This window comes from Crinia signifera, chromosome 7 (assembly GCF_055691185.1).
Source record: "Crinia signifera chromosome 7, ASM5569118v1, whole genome shotgun sequence".
Classification (NCBI taxonomy): Eukaryota; Metazoa; Chordata; class Amphibia; order Anura; family Myobatrachidae; genus Crinia; species Crinia signifera.
Genome location: NC_139223.1, coordinates 69,137,019 through 69,160,595, shown reverse-complemented (window position 1 = coordinate 69,160,595; position 23,577 = coordinate 69,137,019). Strand labels below are relative to the sequence as shown.

Here is a 23,577-nt window from a genome sequence, read left to right as displayed (position 1 = left end):
GCCCAGGTCGACCTTTTGAGTGTCGACCTAGCCATTGTTGACCTAAATCTTGCGTCGACCTTCCATCCATATTGACCTTAGGCACGTCGACCTATTTCCTGCGTTGACCTAAACCATGTCGACCTTCAGTGGTCGACCCAATGTATGTCAACCTTTTTATGTGTTGACCCAACGACCGTATACCTTTTGTGAGCATGACCCCATAATGCAAAGATACAGGGTATTCATTTATCACTTGGCTGTAAACAATATGTAATGGGCATTACGGCGTGTGGCATAAGATGCAATGGGCATTAGGGTGTGCGGAATAATGTGTAAAGGGCATTACATGAGTGGCATAATGTGTAATGGCCATTGCGGTATGTGGTATAATGTGTAATGGATATTAGGGCGTGTGGCATAATGTGTGTGTGGTATAATGGGCATTATGGTGTGTGCCATAATGTTTAATGGGTATTATGGTGTGTGGCATAATGTGTAATGAGTACTACGGTGTGCTGCATAATGTCTAATGGGCATTACAGTGTGTAACAAAATGTAATTGGAATTACGGTGTGAGTAATTCTGACACAGTGCATCTAACGGCTCAACCTGGCGAGGTGTGTCTAATACCGCTTTCCGAGCGGTATCCTGGGTCCGACCCTTTCACACTAAACCCAGGTCATCCTGGGTTTAACCCTTCTTATAACCCGGATTGAATTGGTCTACTCAGGTTATTCAATTTGACGCTTTTACATTGCATCGCTAGCTGTGACGACCTGGCAATAACCTGGGTTATAAATGTGATCTGAAAGGGGTATAAGGGGCTCTACCTGGCATAATGTGTACAAGTGGCACTACTGTGTGGTGTAATGTGAATTGGTACATGCCACCTAAAAATTCTGGCATGTGCCTATGGCCGCACTGTTCCTATTTTGAGTATAAGGGGGTGGATACTTATGTATTTGCCTGGGGTTACTGGAACCCTTAATCAGGCCCTGTCTAGCACACTAACTTGCACACTGGTGCTGTGAAAATCCATTCTTGTGTTGAACAGCTGGCGTACGCAGTAACAGTCCACACATTGTCTGTCTGAAAGCGACGCAGACTGTAAACTTAAACCAACCGTTTGCTTTCCTGGCAATCCTCCATTTCTTCCTGTGTGCTTGCTGTTAATAACTTCTCATTCACCTTGACTCATCCCACATCTGCCTTCTTCATTTTGGCCCGCCCCTCTTTTGTTACTGCCAGTGCGACCAATGTTATACACTGAGTCTGGGATGCCTTTACTGCCAACCACCACGCCCTAGTGGATGGCACATGTCGGGTCAAAAAACAGTGAAAAACCCCATGTCGACCTCGCAACCTGTCGCCCGAAAGTCATGTTGACTTTTTCACCTGTCTACATTCTATATGTCGGTATTTTGACCTTGTTGGGATTTTAAATGTCGGTATTTTGACCTTGTCGGGAGTTTGTCCGTCGGTCAATAGCTGTTGGTATTTTGACCGTCGGTATTTCATAGCGAATCCTTTTTACCAATTATTTACTATGCTTTTTAGACCCTTTTGTCTGCATAATGATACAGTCATAACTGGGTTCAAGATTATTTTCTTTTGTACTTTGATGACATTCCTTATAAATTCTCTTCTTATGGAAGAAATGATCTGTCTGTTAAATATATTTTGTTGATCATTCTTTGTTTCCAAAACCTGTTCACGGAGTCTGAGCCTGATCTTGTATTACAGACTAAAAATGTCTGGAATCCGGTTACAGAGCGGGTTTCTCTACATTCCTAATAGTTACGCTTTGTTACCATTTTACAAGCACTAGTAAGTTTACAGAAGAGCGTAAATCTGGTCCACAGTTCATGAGAGTAAAGGCTCATTCAACAATTGTTCAACTGCTCTGAGGGACAAGTTGGACCTGATTGACCGTGAACTTCCCCCGCAGCTTCCCTGGAGTGCTACATGAGATTTGTCACTTGATCTACCATTTTTTACAATAAATTGAATAGATTTATCTGGCCAGATTGCATGTGTACAGATGGGAGGTCCTAGGGGATGGTAAGAGTGCTAGGAGGGCCAAAACTGTGAAATAAAAAGTCAGGACTGTTGTACTTGGCTGTGATGTGAGCACATATTGGAATTAATTATAATAAATACTTAGTTGCCCTCATCGGGATATGGCATTGGGTCACCAGCAAGTAGGTCGACTTGCAAGAAGGTCGACAGGGTCATTAGGTGGACATGGGTTAGGTCAACAGGGACATTGGGTCAATAGGGTTAGGTTGACATAGTCATTAGGTCGACATGGGAAAGGTCGACATGGGGTTTTTACTGATTTTTGAGCCAACATGTGCCGACAGGCTGTATTTCATGCCCTACCATCCACTAAGGCATGGTGGGAGAATAAAATAGTGTGCCCGAAGCATGGCGATCTTACCCATGTCGACCTAATGACCCTGCCGACCTAACCCGTGTCGACCTAGTGGTGTCGACCTAATGCTTGTCGAACTACTTGCTGGTGACCTAATGATCCATACCCCCTTTATCGGCCTGTACATTTTTGGTTTTAGATAAAAAAAAAAATCTTTAGTTATGTTTAAAATAAATTGTTTTTGTTAATGGTGCTGAATTTATTACATAATTAAAAAATAAATAAATAAAAACAGCCGCAATATACTTACCGACTGCTCTGTGCTCTGAAATGGGTGTGGCCTGCAGCTGCCTCCTTCTCCTACTTGCTGTGTGGGTGGGACGGGTCAGCAAATCACTCCGAGGGGGGTGGGCAATAAATTGCACGCTGGGGAAAATGTCCCCCAATGTGTGCATGATTGACCAGATGTGATAGATTTTATGTGCAGGATGATCAATCTCTTGGGTCAGATCTGATGCACACGCGAGTATGCATCGGGTCCTTGTCATGTCAGTCACCAACAGATTTTGTCAGATTAATTGGCCCAATATGTCTGAATTGGGTCAAATCTGACAAAATCTCACAAGTGTGTGGAGGCCTTTATAATAAAAAAAAAAAAAATCCTTGTGAAGTATTACTTAATTACATTATTTCATCTTGATTGATAATGGAAAATACATTTTAGATACAGTATTACTTAGTTTGCCGCAGGATTACCAAAAACTCACTCATTTTTCATACTCTAACAGGAGTTGCATGTCGTCCTCTGCTCCCCCAGATAATTGTCCAGTTCTCCTGCATCCTGTCTGCTTCTTATACCACTTTTGTGTAATTGGGTCAACCCTGGTCCATTTACACGGGACTTCTACCTAGGTCCTGACCTGGGTTGAGCACGGGAAGGTCAGTGTAAATGGCTACGCCGGGTCATCCGACCTGCTCCCATTTACATCAATGGGGGAAGCCCAACCTACAGATCAGTGTCCGCAGATTGGATAGGGTGGGTGCACACAGCCTCCGCTGCTGTCTGCTGTACTCTGCAAACGGCAGTGGAGGTAGGAAGGAGGTGAATGGATGCCTGTGTGTGCGGGGGGGGGGGGATTGTGTAAAACGCCAGTGTAAAAGTTAACAAACGCCGGGTTGCACCATGTTTGAAACATGGGTGCGACCAGGCGTTTTGGTGTAAAAGGGGTATTAGTGAAGTGGGCAAGATGGGTAGGATACACCTGGAATTGCTGCTTAGTATGGAGGGGATTGTGCTAAATCACATTTAATTGCATCATTTTTGCTCCACCTGAACCTGTGAATTGCTGCATTTTCACTCCAACGTGGGCGGTGTTCCGGTTGTGGTAGGGATGCCAATCCCTGGGCATATTTTAATACCCTAATTAAAAAAAAAATGCCCCAGCGCCCACCCTGCACACTTACTTACGCGGGTTTGGGCTGGAGCAGCAGAGTGTTCAGGAATAGGTGATGCAGCCTGGAGTAGAGTGCGGGGGTCTGACTGACAGACTGACCGAGTCACGATGCGCAGAGTCGCACAGCCAGACGGGTCATCTGCGCAACCATGTGCAATCTAATCCCGAAATCCTGGGATTGGAAACTCCAATTCTGGGATTTAAATCCCAGCAGTTTTGGGGCCAAATCCTGGGATCCTCCCAATGCCGGGATTGGACAGCCTATATAAATGGTAGACAATGTCTAGGTCGGCCACTAATGGTCAACAGGGACAGTTATACGGTGCCCATGTCGACATATGTCACCATAGACACCAAAAAATATGAAAAACTAATTTCAACCTTATTCATGTCGACTATGTCTATGGCGACCAAAAGCATATGCCAACCTTTTGTCAGTGACGACTTTGAGTATGTCGACCTGAAGTGGACAGCAGCATCTTCTTAAAAAGCAATTATGGGAGGTATTGAATCCCGCCCGTTATTTTTCCCGGGCTCTGATAGTCGGAAGCGGCCGCGGATTGGACAATCCAGCGGGCAATTCTGACAATACAGATTCTCCCTCCGTAGGGAGGCAAACCTCTGGCAGGCGAGTTCTGGTCGGGACTCAATATGGTCCGTCCGGCAGAAATAGCGACCATGATGCAATAACCCCCTAGGTGTTCTTTGCAATGATGCATTAAAACAGTTGTTGTTGGTTGGCATTGGCCCGTTCTGTCTTGAGTAAATCATGTGTAATAAAAATGTGATTTATAGTGAGTCATAAAAGGCCGAGGAGCTCTGAGATATGTGAAGAAAGTACATGTTTGACCAACAGCATTGCACTTTTTCATGGTCATTGAACTCTTTCATGGTCATAGAACTCCTTTTACTTCTGCTATTCTTGTCTTTTTGCAAGTGTAGTTTGTCTCCTGTTGAAAATAAATGATTAAGCAGGTTATAGGAACAAAATATTCACAAACCTTGCATTCCACGGTAGGAACAGTATACTGTAGGAGCGGCCAAGTGTAGCGATGTCCGCATCATGGTTTGGGGAAGCTCCTCCTATAACTTGTCGTCATTACATGTAGTATTTTTTTAAATCAAGATCTGAAGGAAATTATATTGTATATTTACTAAAGATATAGATTTTCATTGTTTTTGCTTTCAAATTGATGGATATCTAAATTAAATTTGCGTTTCATAAGATTTACACTTATTAACATTTAAAAATTAATATGAAAACATTGGGCCTAATTCAGACTTGATCGCAAAGCACATTTTTTAGCAAATGGACAAAACCTTGTTGCACTGAAGGTGGGGCAACTGTAACGTGCAGAGAGAGTTAGATTTTTTTTTATACAGGGTAAATACTGGCTGCTTAATTTTTACACAGCAATTTAGATTTAAGTTTAAACACACCCCACCCAAATCTAACTCTCTATACATGTTACATGCAGTGCAGCCTGGTTTTATCAATTTGCTAAAAAATATTGGTTGTCAAATGTAATAATTTCATATTGCGGATATCCAGTCTTTATTGATAGGCTTCAATACAGTAGTGTGCAGACTTCTCCCCTCCCCCTAACCCCCCTTATCTTATAAAAATTTGCATTGCAATGAGGTCTGCACATTGGCCCTTATTCGGGTTCACTCACAAAGGCAAATTCCTTCTCAAATGGACAAAACCATGTGCACTGCAGGGGGGCAGATGTAACATGTGCAGAGAGATTTAGATTTGGGTGGGTTATTTTGTTTCTGTGCAGGGATAATACTGACTGCTTTATTTTTACACTGCAATATAGATCTCACTTTGAAGTAAAACCCCACCCATATCTAATTCTCTCTGCACAAGTTACATCTGCCCCACCTGCAGTGCACATGGTTTTGCCCATTTGAGTAAGAATTTGCCTTTGCGAGTGAACCGGAAGAAGGGCCATTGTCTGTTTAGTATGTGTTCGAGTCCCTGAAACCCAACATCGATTTTTTTTTTTTTGATTGATCTCCATCTGTTTTTAGATCTATACGATTAACCCCTTCCTGACAGAGCCAGTTTTTGCCTTCCTGACAGAGCCCTTTTTTTCAAATCTGACATGTATCACTTAAGTGGGGATAACTTTTTTTTGCTTTTACTTATCCCAGTGATTTTGAGATTGTTTTTTCGTGACACATTGTACTTCAAATTAGTGGTAAATTTTGGTCGATACAGTCTGTGTTTTTTTGTGAAAAATACCAAAATGTCGTAAAAAAATGGAAAATTTAGCAATTTGCAAAATGTTAAATTTTCTGCTTGTGAGACAAATAATCATACCACTCAAAATAGTTAATAACTAACATAGACCATATGTCTACTTTATGTTTCCATCATTATTTCAACTTCCTTTTAATTTTTTTGGACACTAGGAGGCTTACAATATGAATAGCAAATTCTCAAATTTTCAAGAAAATTTCAAACACTGATTTTTTTAGGGACCAGTTCAGTTCTGATGTGACTTTGAGGGACTTGTATGTGAGACACCCCCATAAATGATGCCATTTCAAAAACTGCACCCCTCACAGTATTCAAAACAGCATTTTGGAAGTTTGTTAACCCTTTAGGTGTTTCACAGGAATTAAAACAAAGTGTAGGTGAAATTTCAAAATTTCATTTTTTTTGCAGATTTGCAATTTTAATACATTTTTCTAAGGAACACAGTAGATTTTACTAGAGAAATGTGACTAAAAATTGATTCCCCCAATTCTTTTGTTTTCATAAATATCCTATATGTGGCCCTAGTGTGCACGTTGACCAAACCACAGGCTTCATAATAGAAGGAGCACCTACTTGATTTTGGAGCCTCCTTTTTATGAGAATATTTTTTAGGCACCATGTAGGTTTCTAGGCACCATAAGATGCTAAAAGTTAGGAACCCCCCCACAAGTGACCCCATTTTGCAAACTACACCCCTCAGGGAATTCATCTAGGGCTATAGTGTACATTTCAAACCCCCAGGGGTTTCACCAATTGTGGTACAACTGGGCAGTGAAAATGAAAAATTAAATTTTTTACACAAAAAATGCAGTTCTGGCTCAAAATTTTTCATTTTCACAAGGAATGAAGGAGAAAAAGCACCCCAAAATCTGTGCCCCAATTTCTCCCGAGTACGGCAATGTCTCACATGTGACCAAAAAATACCATTTGGGTGCATGGCAGGACTCAGAAGGGAAGGAGTGATTTTTGGATTTTGCAGCTCAGATTCTGGTGGAATGTTGGTGGGTGCTATGTCGCATTAGCAAGACCCCCCAAGCACCAATACAGTGGAACCCCCCCACAAGTGACCCCATTTTGCAAACTACACCCCTCAGGGAATTCATCTAGGGGTATAGTGTACATTTCAAACCCCCAGGGGTTTCACCAATTTTGATACAACTGGGCTGTGCAAATGAAAAATTACATTTTTTTACACAAAAATGCAGTTCTGGCTCAAAATTTTTCATTTTCACAAGGAATGAAGGAGAAAAAGCACCCCAAAATCTGTGCCCCAATTTCTCCAGAGTACGGCAATGTCTCACATGTGACCAAAAAATGCCATTTGGGTGCATGGCAGGACTCAGAAGGGAAGGAGTGATTTTTGGATTTTGCAGCTCAGATTCTGGTGGAATGTTGGTGGGTGCTATGTCGCATTAGCAAGACCCCCCAAGCACCAATACAGTGGAACCCCCCCCACAAGTGACCCCATTTTGCAAACTACACCCCTCAGGGAATTCATCTAGGGGTATAGTGTACATTTCAAACCCCCAGGGGTTTCACCAATTTTGATACAACTGGGCTGTGCAAATGAAAAATTACATTTTTTACACAAAAATGCAGTTCTGGCTCAAAATTTTTCATTTTCACAAGGAATGAAGGAGAAAAAGCACCCCAAAATCTGTGCCCCAATTTCTCCCGAGTACGGCAATGTCTCACATGTGACCAAAAAATACCATTTGGGTGCATGGCAGGACTCAGAAGGGAAGGAGTGATTTTTGGATTTTGCAGCTCAGATTCTGGTGGAATGTTGGTGGGTGCTATGTCGCATTAGCAAGACCCCCCAAGCACCAATACAGTGGAACCCCCCCACAAGTGACCCCATTTTGCAAACTACACCCCTCAGGGAATTCATCTAGGGGTATAGTGTACATTTCAAACCCCCAGGGGTTTCACCAATTTTGATACAACTGGGCTGTGCAAATGAAAAATTACATTTTTTACACAAAAATGCAGTTCTGGCTCAAAAATTTTCATTTTCACAAGGAATGAAGGAGAAAAAGCGGTACTTGTGAGTTATCCGGGCGTCCGATTTTTTGATTGTATGCCTTAAGTTAAGGCATACAATCAGATGCGATGCGATGCGATATCGCATCGCATCGCATCGCATGCGACCATCGGATGCGATGACCCGATTTTTCCATAGGAATCAATGTTAAAATGATTCCTATGGAAAAAGGGGTCCTTTTCATACCCCTACTATCCAAGTGGGCATGGAGTTGGATATAAACCTGTGGCGAGCGTAGCGAGCCACCGAGCCCGAAGCGTGGCGAGCGAAGCGAGCCCCGCGAGGGGACGGTATTCCGTGTCCCCTCGCGGGGCTCGCTACGCTCGCCACGCTTCGGGCTCGGTGGCTCGCTACGCTCGCCACAGGTTTATATCCAACTCCATGCCCACTTGGATAGTAGGGGTATGAAAAGGACCCTTTTCCCCATTGAATTCCATGTTAAAATGGACTCAGTCCATTTTAACATTGATTCCTATGGAAAAATCGGGTCATCGCATCGCATCGCATCCGATGGTCGCATGCGATGCGATGCGATGTCCCGATCCGACCCGATTTAAAAATCGGACGCCCGGATAACTCACAAGTACCGAAAAAGCACCCCAAAATCTGTGCCCCAATTTCTCCCGAGTACGGCAATGTCTCACATGTGACCAAAAAATACCATTTGGGTGCATGGCAGGACTCAGAAGGGAAGGAGTGATTTTTGGATTTTGCAGCTCAGATTCTGGTGGAATGTTGGTGGGTGCTATGTCGCATTAGCAAGACCCCCCAAGCACCAATACAGTGGAACCCCCCCACAAGTGACCCCATTTTGCAAACTACACCCCTCAGGGAATTCATCTAGGGGTATAGTGTACATTTCAAACCCCCAGGGGTTTCACCAATTTTGATACAACTGGGCTGTGCAAATGAAAAATTACATTTTTTTACACAAAAATGCAGTTCTGGCTCAAAATTTTTCATTTTCACAAGGTATGAAGGAGAAAAAGCACCCCAAAATCTGTGCCCCAATTTCTCCCGAGTACGGCAATGCCTCATGTGTGACCAAAAAGTGCCAGGACTCAGAAGGGAAGGAGTGATATTTGGATTTTGCAGCACAGATTCTGGTGGAATGTTGGTGGGTGCTATGTCGCATTAGCAAGACCCCCAAAGCACCAATACAGTGGAAGCCCCCCACAAGTGACCCCATTTTGCAAACTACACCCCTCAGGGAATTCATCTAGGGGTATAGTGTACATTTCAAACCCCCAGGGGTTTCACCAATTTTGATACAACTGGGCAGTGAAAATGAAAAATTACATTTTTTTACACAAAAATGCAGTTCTGGCTCAAAATTTTTCATTTTCAGAAGGTATGAAGGAGAAAAAGCACCCCAAAATCTGTGCCCCAATTTCTCCCGAGTACGGCAATGCCTCATGTGTGACCAAAAAGTGCCAGGACTCAGAAGGGAAGGAGTGATATTTGGATTTTGCAGCACAGATTCTGGTGGAATGTTGGTGGGTGCTATGTCGCATTAGCAAGACCCCCAAAACACCAATACAGTGGAACCCCCCCACAAGTGACCCCATTTTGCAAACTACACCCCTCAGGGAATTCATCTAGGGGTATAGTGTACATTTCAAACCCCCAGGGGTTTCACCAATTTTGATACAACTGGGCAGTGAAAATGAAAAATTACATTTTTTTTACACAAAAATGCAGTTCTGTCTCAAAATGTTTCATTTTCAGAAGGTATGAAGGAGAAAAAGCACCCCAAAATCTGTGCCCCAATTTCTCCCGAGTATGGCAATGCCTCATATGTGACCAAAAAATACCAGTTGGGTGCATGGCAGGACTCAGAAGGGAAGGAGTGATTTTTGGATTTTGCAGCTCAGATTCTGGTGGAATGAATGGTGGGTGCTATGTGGCATTAGCAAGACCCCTGAAGCACGGTGAAATGATGAACCTAATAATCCATAGATGTGTGGTATATTTTAAAACACTCCTTTATACATAGGCCGGGTTTGTCGGGGCAAGTTTCACAGTGGAAAATAGTTTCCTTTCTTATTCCCTTTTTATAGCAAACTTTGCACCTTTTTTGTGTCCTGCCCTTTCTTGCAGTGGAGGGGATTTCGTTAGGAAAATGCTGCCCTGGTACAATACGGGGGCCAGTACTAGAAGTACTGGGGCCCTCTGCCTGCTGGTTCCCAAATATTAGGCCCTTTATGACTTCCTCTTGAAAGTGCATAAATGTCCCCCTCTGGCTGGTAGAACGGAATAGCACGTAAGCGTTATACAGTGCCATCTGGATGATATACACGGCCAGCTTCTTGTACCAGATTTTTGTTTTCCGCAGGGCACTGTACGGCTTCAGTACCTGATCTGAAAGATCCACTCCGCCCATGTACCTATTGTAATCCAGGATACAATTAGGTTTTGAGGTGTGGGTACTGGTACCTCGTACAGGGACGGAGGTGGTACTGTCTCCATGAATTGTTGTCAGTATAAGGACATCCCTCTTGTCCTTATATTTGACCAACAACATATTTTCGGTGCATATTCCCCTGCTTTCACCCCTTCTCATTACTTGGGCAATGTGCGTTTTTGGGAGGCCTCTTTGGTTCTTACGCACAGTACCGCAAGCTGCTGTACCTCTTGAACCAAGGGCCTTAAACAGGGGGATGCTAGTGTAAAAGTTATCCACATAGAGGTGATAACCTTTATCCAGGAAGGGGTGCACTAAATCCCAGACAATTTTTCCACTAACACCTACGAGGGAGGGGGGGCATTCTGGCGGTTCAATTCTTGAATCCTTCCCTTCATATACCCTAAACCTGTGGGTGTACCCTGAGGTGCTTTCACACAGCTTATACATTTTTATGCCATACCTTGCCCTCTTACTGGGAAGGTACTGGCGGAATTTAACCCTTCCTTTAAAATGTATAAGGGACTCGTCGATACAAATAAATTTTTCAGGGATGTACATCTCTTCAAATTTGGCACTGAAATGATCAATGACCGGCCTGACTTTGAATAGCCGGTCAAAGGTGGGATCATCTCTGGGTGGGCACTGTGCATTATCATTGTAATGCAAAAAATTAAGGATCATCTCAAAACGAGCCCGAGTCATGGCCATACGGTAAAATGGGGTGCTGTACAGAACATCTGTACTCCAATATTGCCTAATTTCTGGCTTTTTTACTATGCCCATATGAAACACCAGACCCCAAAACGTCATCATCTCTACTGCATCTACAGGGGTCCACCTAGCAAATGATGACGTGGGGTTTTGAGCAATGAACTGCTGGGCATATAAATTAGTTTGGTCCACCATTAAATTTATAAAATCATCAGAGAAAAATAATTTGAAAAAGTCAATTTCTCTGAGACCTGTGGAATCAAATTGGATTCCTGGCATGGCCAAAAACTCAGGAACCTGGGGCTCAAAATTGTCTGGTGGTGGGGTCCATACGAGATCAATTATTGGGGGGGGGGGTCTCAGCTGCTCTACGGGGGCGTCTTTGAGGGGGTCCCTCATCACCAGAGGAGGAAGAGGAGCTTAAGACGAAGCCTTCAAATTCCCCGCTTGCATCACTGGCTGTGTCAGAGTCAGAGGCAAGCATGGCATATGCCTCCTCCGCTGAATACATTCTTCTGGATGACTGGGATGACATTTGGGATGCCATTTTTATTTTTGTGTTTCTGGTAGTGAAATGTTTCAACACGTGTATAGTGTAGGGGGGGGTACAAACTTTATTTCAACCCAGGGGGGTATGTAGTGTGTAGTGTGTATGTAGTGCAGAAAAAAAAAATACTTTATACAGGAATTTGATCCCAATAAAAAAAAAAAAAATTGAAGGGGTTAAAAAAAAAAAAAAAAAAAAGGTCCTGCGCCAAAAATTGAGCACAGATGTTGGTCAGTAACGTCCGTCACTAAACAGCGCTCAAAGGCAACAGGAATTTGATCAAAAAAAATAAAAAAATAGATCAACCCTGTGCCGAAAAAGCTGATCAGTGATGTACGTCACTAATCAGCGCACAGTGGCCACAGGACACCCACAAAATCACAGTGTGTGTAAAAAAAAAAATTAAAAAAAGACCCCACAGCACCCTCAAAAAAAAAAAAAAAGGTGATCAGTGATGCGACACTGATTACCAGTGAGGGGCAGCAGGTGCACAACCTTTGGTGCAACTGACAGTGCAACTGGCAGCAACTGACAGGTATATATAAAAAAAAAAACCCTCTGCACCCCCAAAAAGTTGCTGATCACCTCAGATATAGTGATCAGCACAAAAGGCGGGGGCAGCAGACACAAAATATAGCACTCTCTATCACTATCTCTCTCTATCTCTCTCTATCTCTCTATCTCTCACTATCTATCACTCTATGACACTGCAGCAGCAGCACTGACCGTTTTATATATAAAAAATAACCCCTGCACCCCCAAAAAGTTGCTGGGGGTGCACAAAAGGGGGACAGCAGACACAAAATATAGCACTCTCTGTCACTATCTCTCTCTATCTCTCTCTATCTCTCTATCTCTCACTATCTATCACTCTATGACACTGCAGCAGCAGCACTGACAGGTATTTATATAAAAATAAAACCCTGCGCCCCCAAAAAGTTGCTGATCAGTTAATTTATACTGATCAGCACAAAAGGGGGGGCAGCAGTCAGTTATATAAAAAATATATAGCACAATCTGTCACTATCTCTCTATCTCTCTCTATCTCTCTCTATCTCTCTCTATCTCTCTCTATCTCTCTATCTATAACTTTATCACACTGCAGCAGCACAAAATATAGCACTCTCTGTCACTTGCCCTCTCTATCTCTCTCTATCTCTCTCTCTCTATCTCTCTATCTATACTCGATGACACTGCAGCAGCACAACACAGCACAACACTGCACAGGAAGTCACAGCAAGAAGTAGCAAGATCCAGGCAGTGATCAGGTAAGTATTTGGCAAGGTTCAGGTCAGTATACTGCGGCAGCTAGGCACAGTGACCGCACTGCACGCAATTCCAGACCGGAATGGCGTCTGCAGTGCAGTCACCGTTAGTTTAAACCCCCCTCCATGGCTGTGATTGGTCCGTCGGTCCGACGAACCAATCACGGCCTTTGGGGGCGGGCGGGGTGAGGTGGGGTGACACCAGTGTCACCCTTACACCCCGCGGTGATTGGTGCTGTACTTTACAGCACCAATCACCTCCGATCCCTGTGTCACCGGCGAACGTTATTCGCCGGTGACACAGAAAACGCTGTAATTGGCTGTTCACACTGAACAGCCAATCACAGCGATCGCCGACGGGGGGGCGGCATCGCAGCCCCCCCTGGGCATGCAGGGACATGTCTGCTGTCAGGGACAGCAGACATCGTCCCTCTGTCACTGCGTCTCTAGACGCAGTGACAGTTTGAAGCCATGACGTATATATACGTCATGTGTCGGGAAGTACATCCCGGCCATGACGTATATATACGTCAAATGTCGGGAAGGGGTTAAATGAATATCAACATTTAGCAAATAAATACCAGATTTGATGGGGTTTTTCTTCAGAGTTTGTGAACTTGTTATTTAATAAAAAAAAGTTCTCAATAGACAAAGAGTTGTCTCTCTGGGACACTGCAGAGAGGGAAGAAGGAGAGAGACACAGTCCTGCAAGGGTTACATAAATGTATATGTAGCTCTGGTATCTGGGATGGAGGGTTCTCCGTGGAAGCAATGAGAGCCGTGAGGGGGTTGGGTTGCTAGACACAAAGGGGGGGGGGTATTTAATCTGTGCCGCTATTTTCGCCGACGGAAATAGTGGCACTCGCCTAGTCAATGTTGCTGTTTCCGACAGCATCGAAGGCTTTCAGACTCTGCTTTATTTTAAAGTTGAATCTTAATTGTTGGTAACTGCTACTAATTGTCTAATTTAAGGGTGATTTCGAAAGTCTGGTTTGGGATTACATACCCCCCAAAGATCGAGGATTAAATAGTATATTACTTTTTACCTTTTTTAGCACATATTGGAAGAAAGAGCTATGAAATTGTTGATATTATTAGTTGTATAATTATTACTATTCTTAAATTGTAACAAGGTTTTTATCTTGTACAGTTTACTAATGACTGATTTCATGTTTGCTCTTAGACCCTGGGTGTTGCTGTATTTGCCGGAGTTGGAGTATTTGTGTTAAATATCCCCTTTATGATGGTGTTTGCGGCAGTGATCAAGAAGCTTCAGGTAAAACCGTTTTTTCATATTATTGTGTGTAGCGCCGCGCTCTGCTCTGTGGAATGGATTTTTCATTTTATGCATTTTAGGTTCTTCAAGTTTGACTGATTTTTTTCCTGTATTACATTATGATGACCACCAACATCACAGCATGTGGCTTGATAAGAAGGGGTGCTATACTGCAGTAACATATTGTGCCTTGGGCTGATCTGGGTCTGGTCGATTCTGTGAAAGTTTCCATATTTTATTGGCAGTCGTGTATATATTCCAGGTAACTTCAGTCAGTCCGTAAATGTGTGATAAAGCATGCAGCCCAACATGGATCCCACATTTCTATAAAATAACCCCAAACTATTTGGCTACAATCTGTTCTGCACAAGCACATTGCTTTACCCCTACAGTATGTTGCTGTATAGTGGAGCCCTGAAGTAACCGCTGATAGAGACTAGTGGCTGTGCTGTGACGGGACGGCCATTCATGTGTGTGAGCCGTATCAAGCCAAACAGCACCTCAGGGCAGAACCTCAGGCATTGACTGTGCAGAGCTGTGTATTAAGGTCTACCCTCTGTGCCTGTCAGTGAAAGAGACCAATCTGGAGGCGCCACTGTAATGGAAGGGAGCAGCCCGTAGTGAGGGAGGCTGACTGTCAATGAAGGAAGGTAGCTGAACCAGCAGAGAGAAATAGAAGGTGCCGAATGCCAGGCTGGGCATTGCTAGGCAAGTAAGCAGCAACAGCTAGTGCTTCCTCAGCAAGAGTTGCTATCACTTTATCAGGCTTACTACTACTGTCACGCAGACCTTTACCTATGCCTGTTGTCAGCTCTCACTAAGGGCTGGATGTATTAACAGTGCAAAATACATCCAGCTCTGCAGTGGTGTAACTACACCAGGAATTTTTGGCAGCGCCACCCCCACCCCTAAAGAAAAGTTAACACACACACCCCCCCCTGCCTTACCACCATGGCCACCTCCTCTAGCATCCTAAAAAACGGTCTGCTGTAGGGGGGGCGGACATTTTGTGATGGAGAGTTTTCATTAGCAGCACGAGTCAAGACCAGGAGGCGCCGGGACCACAGACAAGTAGTACTGCCTGTCCCGGTTACAGACGCGGCGGCAAGCGTCAACGGGAGTAAGGCAGGCAGCAGCGATAGCCCGCAGACCCCTGGCGCCCACACTTACTCCGCACCTCCCCACCACTGCGGGGTCTGTGGGGCTATTGTTGCGCCACTGCAGCTCTGCATTGCAATGACACTAATTACAAATGTATTAACATATGCGATCAGTATTGCAAAGGGCAGCTCTATTTATAGAAACATTAATGGAGGCTGCTAGCTAAAGTTCTTTCTTGTGGTTCTTTGAAGTTATTGTATGTTTCAAGTATAGTAGATTGGTAAATGTTTAACAAAGGATAATGTATAATGTATACTCCGACCATCTGCCTCAATCATTGCCGTCTTGTTGTACAACGGACATTGCTGTAGATCAGTATTAGTTGTTGGGAACATTGGTTTGTGTATGGCAGGGATGGGGAACCTTCGGCCCTCCAGCTGAACTGCACATCCCAGCAGGCCCTGCTACAGTTTTGCTATTTGGCCATACTAAAAACTGTTGCAGGGCATGCTGGGATATGTAGTTCAACAACAGCTGGAGGGCCGAAGGTTCCCCATCCCCTGGTCTATAGTGTCAAATAGCAAACTGGATGTGCTACAGTAGTTTCTGAATGATCTGGAGAGTCTATGAATATTTAAACCTCTCTTCTTCTCTAAATAATCATTTGCTCCTTATCCACGTGTAGGCCTCTACTCATAAGCAGGGTGGATAGAATCTAAAAATATTTTCTGGATTGTATTGTCATTAACTACAGGGCTTACTTTCCTTGGTGGTTGCAGAACAGCGTGGCCTCTCCAGAAATACTTCTTGTAAAGCAATTACTTTTTTAACCTATTACACCTACGGTGGAGCAAGGGTGTTTTTTTTTTTTTTTATGTTTTTATCATGTTTTATATGTATGTGTTTAGGGCCTGATTCAGAGTTGATCGCAAATGCAAAATCTTCCTCAAATGTGCAAAACCATGTTGCACTGCAAGTGGGGCAGATGTAACATGTGCAGAGAGTTAGATTTGGGTGGGGTGTGTTCAAAATGAAATCTAAATTGAGGGGATACCCATTGACGGACATCAGTGTAAAACACACATGCTGCTCCTCAGTCCGAGTGGACGGCGGTTTTTTTTTTAAACCTTGTATTGCCGACATGGCACGCAGAGGACAGATCTACCCAGAATGTAGGTGTTTTTTATTTTTCCACTGGCTTTCTAATGGATTTCTACATGGACATAGGTAAGTATATGTATGTATGTAAATAAACTTATACTTTTTTGTGAGAATGGCATTCCTCCTACCAAGTTCTGGTTGATATAAATACAAAGAAATATGGACCGCAAGTGTAGTTAAAGCAGCTGTATATGGGAGTGTGTAAAGCTCCCTGTAATGGATAAAAAAGAAGAATAGAGATTATACAGCGCTGGGTTTATACTGAATAGAGGGTCTAACACAATTTAAACATTTATTAAACATGATTTAAAACATTAAAAAGTAGACATTTTTAGAGAATTCTCTATATCACCAATGGGGATAGGGTAATGGGAAAATTGGAGAGCTATTGCTCCAATGGGTGGAAAGATGGATCAGTTCAGATGCACCTGTGGTGGCAGAATATTTACCAAGTGGTGTTAGGCATTACTGCTCCTGAAGAAGACGTGCCAACACGTCGAAACGCGTTGAGCTGCTATCAGTGTCACTTGCACCTGCACTTTACCGATCCAAGTCTGCATCTGCACTTTATTTATCTACCCGGACCAGCTAAATAATTCAAGGAATCCACAATCTCAGCATTTCTTCAATACAAAGACACATCTGGGTTATCCAAAACCCGAAAAAACTTCTTGTGGTCTTTCTGAGTGAATCTGGATCCGCTACTCGCTGGAGATTCTGCCGGGACTTCACCTTTCCTCCTCCCCAGTATATAGGAGAGAGACTGCCTAACACCACTTGGTAAATATTCTGCCACCACAGGTGCATCTGAACTGATCCATCTTTCCACCCATTGGAGCAATATCTCTCCAATTTTCCCATTACCCTATCCCCATTGGTGATATAGAGAATTCTCTAAAAATGTCTACTTTTTAATGTTTTAAATCATGTTTAATAAATGTTTATATATGGTTAAATTGTGTTAGACCCTCTATTCAGTATAAACCCAGCACTGTATAATCTCTATTCAAGTTCTGGTTGATACCTAGAGTATTATTCCCAGAATCAGTGTTACCCTACATAAAACCCTCAGTGCAGCATGGATTTCATTGAAACATCTAATGGTGCCCACTCAGAGAACATTTTGTGCTAGATGCATGCGATACCCTACAACAGCTTGCAATGTGTACTAGATATGATGCCATCTAGTACAAAAGTACTGCCCACCCATACTTTTTTGACTTGCAATATGAACTAGGAGCGCGCAACGCAAGCCAAAAAAAACCCCACGTGTGTGGGCACCATGAGGCCTGATTCAGAGATGGATGCAGTGCACACAGCAGATGCTTCTTTGTATGCAGCGCCTGTGCTAAAGAATGCTAATGCTACAGGAGGTGTCTTGTGTAAAAAGACGCCACCTGGGGCTTCTCTTATCTTCTGCTGTGTTTCAAGATGCAGCGTCAGATCACTCAGTGCGTACATTGGTCAATGTTATGTCCAAGGAAGCAGCCACTGGCCGCGGCATGCCCGAAAACGGGTGTGGTATAATTGATCGACAGTCGGGATTCCGACAGTCATTACTCCAACGTTGGAATCCCTACTGCACAGTGGGGGGAGTGCAATGAAGCCCCTTGCGGGCTCGCTCCGCTTGCCCCATATTTTTTTCTCCCTCTATGGGGGTCGTGGACCCCCACGAGGGAGCAGTCGTGATTCCGACGTGGGAGTAATGACTGTCGGGCACCCCCGAAATCCCCCGAAAACAAGGCTGATGTCCTCTGTTTTCTGGAATGCTGGCTTTCACCTCCAAACGGCTTCAGCCTGTCTTTTCAGGCTGCTGCTTAATGGGGTACTGAGAGTGATCTGGTAGACGGAGACCTGCATATGTGCAGTTCAGATTCTGTATATCTGAAAATATTAGAAATGTACACAACCTGTCCAGAGCCAGAGGGGTAAGTACCCCGGATCTGAGAGGACTCCCCTATGCAGATTGGTTTTCTATTATTGGGCTGTACTGCACTCCCTGCTGCGCTGACTGACAGCTGAGCTGCCCGTACTGCATAGCAGTACAGGGCAGCATACGGCTCAGTTGTCCAATAGTAAGAAGAGCCTGCCGATTCAGTCACTGGCTGAGTGCGCCGGCTGTGCAGGGAAACAGACAGGAGAGGGAATCTGGACAGGGTTCTGGAGAGTACACTTACCAAAGTCACTATTGGAGAACCATTATTTAGCCTTTATCTGCATTTATGTCAAATCAAAAAATTACCCCATACAAATATTTCTTTCTACAGGAAGAACAGATGAAACAGAAGGACAGTCGCATAAAGCTGATCACCGAGATCCTCCAGGGTATAAAGGTCCTGAAGCTGTATGCCTGGGAGAATGCTTTCATGAAGAAAGTCCAAGATTGCAGGATGATGGAGCTGAAGGCGGTGAAGAAGATCGCACTTATGTTTTCTGGAGCTCTGGCATTGTTTGTGGCCTCTCCTTTCTGGGTAAATATGAATAAGCTAAGTCGTCATTGCCTGTGACCTAAAGAGGGCATCAATTATAGTACCTTCATTGCAAGAAAAAAAAGTTGGTACTTGTGTAATATCTGGGCGCCCGATTTTTTAATCGCATGCCTTAACTTAAGACATGCGATGGGACCCGATTTTCAGGGTTTTTAAGACGTTCCTGTACAATTAAAAAATTGGTCGCATCGCATGCCATTATAATGGCGTGCGATGCGACGGACCCGATTTTGCAATTGGACCCAATGTTAAATTGTACCTCAGACCCGATTTTACATTGGATCCAATGTTAAATGCCCCCCAGACCCGATTTTTCATTGTATACCCACCCTGATAGTTAATTATGAGTTAAATGCCCCCCCATTGTTAACGCCACCACACGATCAACGCCAACCCGAAGCGTGGTGAGCGCAGCGGTACGCGTCCTCCGACCTTTTCATACCCCCACTATCCACGTCGGCGTGGAGTTGATTTTATTTAGTGTGGCGAGTGCAGCGGATTACTTAACATGTATTCCGCGCCCCCTCGTGGGGCTCGCTGCACTCTCCACGCTTCGGGCTCGTATTCCGCATCCCCTCGCGGGGCTCATCACGCTTCGGGCTCGCCACACTATATAAAATCAACTCCACGCCGACATGGATAGTGGGGGTATGAAAAGGTCAGAGGACGCGTACCGCTGCGCTCGCCACGCTTCGGGTTGACGTTGATCGTGGCGTGGCGTTAACAATGGGGGAATTTCACATAGTAATTACCCATCAGGGTGGGTATACAAATAAAAATGGGGTCTGTGGGGCATTTAACATTGGTTCCAATGTAAATTCGGGTCTCAAGGACCATTTAACATTGGATCCAATGTAAAAATCGGGGCGAATCGGTCGCATCGCATGCGATGCGACCGATTTTTCAGACCCGATATCAAAATCGGGCGCCCAGATATTACACAAGTACCAAAAAGTTTTTTTGTAGAAATTTAAAGGAATCCTCTTTTTCATTTATTTACTCTTTGCTTGTATTGTCTCCACACTTTGCTTATGTGTTGGCTACAACGATTCCATACCTTTTCCATTTTTATATATCTTTATTACAAAGTCTATAGCAGACAAAATATAACTATTTGTTCTAATAATACATATCTAATACAGTACTTTTACTTTGGTACAGAAGGTCTACAGTCAAATACAATTCATACTAAATAAAATACTTAATTAGAATTTTGTTTGCTGTTATTTGTTCCATAGATGTTTATTGGGTGTTGGGAAGTGTGCACTCAGGATCAGATAATGGAAATTGTGATGATCCGTCTATTTTAAACAATTTAGTTTTGTGTCTTTGTGTTTGAACGATTAGGTTTCTCTGACCATGTTCGGAGTCTTCCTGGCAGTGGATGAGAACAATGTTCTGGATGCTCAGAAAGCTTTTGTCACCATAATATTGCTAAACATTCTCAGGATCCCTCTGCGAATGTTCCCAATGGCCGTTAGCCTTATTGTACAGGTATTGATGCTTCTCCATGACTAGTATATAGTATGGGGATGATTCTGGTTCACTCCCAAAAGCAGACTCCTTCTTTAAGGGACAAAACCATGTGCATTGCGGGTGGGGCAGATGTAACATGTGCAGAGAGAGTTAGATTTGGGTGGGGTTTGTACTTCAAACTGATGTCTATACTGCAGTGCAAAAATAATGCAGTTAGTATTTACCCTGCACAGAAACAAAATAACTCCCCTAAATGTAACTCTGTCTGCATGTTACATCTGCCCCCACCTGCAGTGCACATGGTTTTGTCCATTAAAGAAGGAGTTTGCTTTTGTAAGTGAACCAGAATAAGGCCCTATGTGTCTTTTTATACTTATGTACCTATGTGTCACTGTTTATTTTGTGTTTAAGTCATCAGTTTCCCTGAAACGCTTGGCCAAATTTTTCTCAGAAGAAGAACTGGAACCTGGAAAGGTGGAAACATTAGATCATTCTAACAGTATGTATCCAATCTACGGTATCACATTCTGAAATCTGTAAATAGATAGGAATGTAGCATATGCAGATGTGTCCAAGAACCTCTAGCCTCCTTCGGCGTTAAACAGTCCTTCTGTATCTGCAAGTAAAATGCTATGTAAAGGTGCGTACATACGATTTGACCAACGATTCGATCTCGTTAACGATTTGCTCTGAACTCCTGCAAAAACGATTTCTTGTCAAATGTTTAACGATTGAGCAAACGATTGCTTAAAAACGACTGATCGTTAACGAGTCGTTATCGTTTGTCGTTCCTCCATAAAATGGCGGAGGGGAGTGGTTAGCCAGTCGTCAGCCAATCCAAATCGTTTCCTGTGGAAACGATATGCAAACGATTGGTACACATCGATAACGATTGGTCGCTGATCTTTCTGCATGCAGGAAAGATCAGCGACCTCTACTAACGACTGGCGGGTGCGCGCATCGTCGCCTGTATCGTCCATACACACGGAACGATTTGAGCGATTGGTCGTTAAAATCGATCGGGAACGCCCAGATGGTTGGTCAAATCTATCCATATGTATGCACCATTACACTGTTTATCAGGAAAACACAGTTACGTTCCCTTCTTGTGCAGGTACAGCAGCAGACGCATACTGAAAAATAGACCTGCATAGCATTATAATAAGCAGAAGCTGCTTGTGCGTTCTATTCATTTTGCTATTTAACGGAAAATGACATAAAAATTAAGCCTGGCACTACACAGCCAAATGGAGCTCACATGTTATGTATAAGGTGACTTGTATTGCATGTAGGATAGATGTACAGTACGTGGACACATCTGTATAACAAATTCTGCTGTGTCCCTCTGATTGATGTACTTTCTTTGAATTAAGCCTCGTGGTGCACGTGTTTATACTCTTAATAATTCAGGTTGAGAATCCCTTATCGAAAGTGCTTTTTGGATAAGGGATTATTCCATATTTTGGAATATTATTTATATTTGAATGAGGTGTCTTGAGAAATTTTGCATTTATGTTGTATAAACACATCAAACACATGAAATACACACAAATCTATATATTATTTGTGCATGAAACAAGCTTTTAATACATGAAACACAGTTTGTGTACAATCTAATGCCTGGTACACCCCAGAACGATTGTGGTCGGGAGCAGATCATAAGACGATCGTACGATCGTCTCGCGATCTGTTGAAGCGCACGATGTGCATATGATCTGAATCTGATCCGATCACGACCTGTACCCAGTTGAATGGTTGATTACAGACCCTACCTGCTGCAGGTAGGATCTGTTAAACAACCAAAGGACCCACATTGCCGCACATCGGATCGGAATCGGCCCTGAAATCGCCCAAAACATGCCCAATTTACATACAATCGGTCGATATTGTATCTAAATTGGGTGTTTTTGAGGCCAAATCGTTCTGGTGTGTACCCTACATTAGACGCTGAATTTCTTGCGCATATTTAGTGCCAGTTACATATCATTTCCCCAGTACTACCAGTTACAGATGTACCCGGTATATTTTTATATTGGATATTTGGTTAAGGGATACTCAACCGGTAAATAAATATATGTTGTTCAATACTATGGTTTGAAAAATTGTTTCTTTTCCATTTAAGAGAATGACATTGTGGTACAAGATGGCACATTTTCGTGGTCTGTGGCAGGTGAGCCATGTCTTCAAAGGTAAGTCCTACACTATTATATGTACATTTTAGATTGAACTGGAATGTTGATGTTAATCCCAAACACTTTCCCTTTTTCTGAGACATCAAGGCTTAGGTTTTAAACTAACTCCGATTTAACATAGTTCTGATTAGAATTTCGGTACAAAACCTTTAAGATTTAGCGGATGGAGAAATACAATTCTGGAATAGCTATTGACTTTGGGTCTAGGAGCAGGGTTTCATTAACTACTGTATATATGGTATGGGGGGAATACCCCAGTAATACTGATTTATAATATGGACAATTGTTCTGTCGCAGCATAAATTTATCCATCAAGAAAGGTTCCCTGGTTGCTGTAGTTGGCCAAGTTGGCTGTGGAAAGACATCTCTTCTTTCTGCTTTGCTTGGAGAAATGGAGAAAGTAGATGGCAGCGTGGCCCTTAAGGTAATTTTTTAGGCTTGTGTTAATTGAACCAAAACACTTTACAAATCTAAAACAAACAACAGCTATGTTTATGGGATGCTTTTACTTTAAATAAAGAACAGCTATAGCTGTATAACCTGGTGCTGGGCATTGCTTTCAGGAGGCAGTTTTTGATGTTATACCTCCAAGTAACTGTCTCTTAACACCTCATGGCCAGCGGCAGAAGAGTGCTTGGATATGACATACAACATAATGTGTTATGGCACTCTAGCCTCCCAGACCACTGTCTCAGCTGTCAGTGGTGCAGAAAGGAGGCCACTTCTGAGCATGTGCAGTTTGTTTAGAGAGCAGCCCTTTGTTTTACCCTTTTGAGAACAGAGCAGGATATTTACGGTTTTGGGATGCAGTCGTCAGAGATGAGCACCA

The 23,577-nt window shown here is 43.3% G+C and overlaps 1 protein-coding gene across 1 annotated transcript in view; it reads left to right on the top strand.

Annotated features, from left to right (window-relative positions):
• The window catches only part of LOC146020296 (multidrug resistance-associated protein 1-like), a 93,648-nt gene that overhangs the window by 37,367 nt on the left and 32,704 nt on the right, over positions 1–23,577 (top strand). The window contains exons 12-17 of the mRNA XM_083153290.1: positions 14,237–14,329; positions 18,859–19,062; positions 20,428–20,574; positions 20,968–21,055; positions 22,679–22,745; positions 23,046–23,172. Coding sequence (XP_083009416.1) covers positions 14,237–14,329; positions 18,859–19,062; positions 20,428–20,574; positions 20,968–21,055; positions 22,679–22,745; positions 23,046–23,172 — 726 coding nt within the window. The remainder of the gene's footprint in view (positions 1–14,236; positions 14,330–18,858; positions 19,063–20,427; positions 20,575–20,967; positions 21,056–22,678; positions 22,746–23,045; positions 23,173–23,577) is intronic.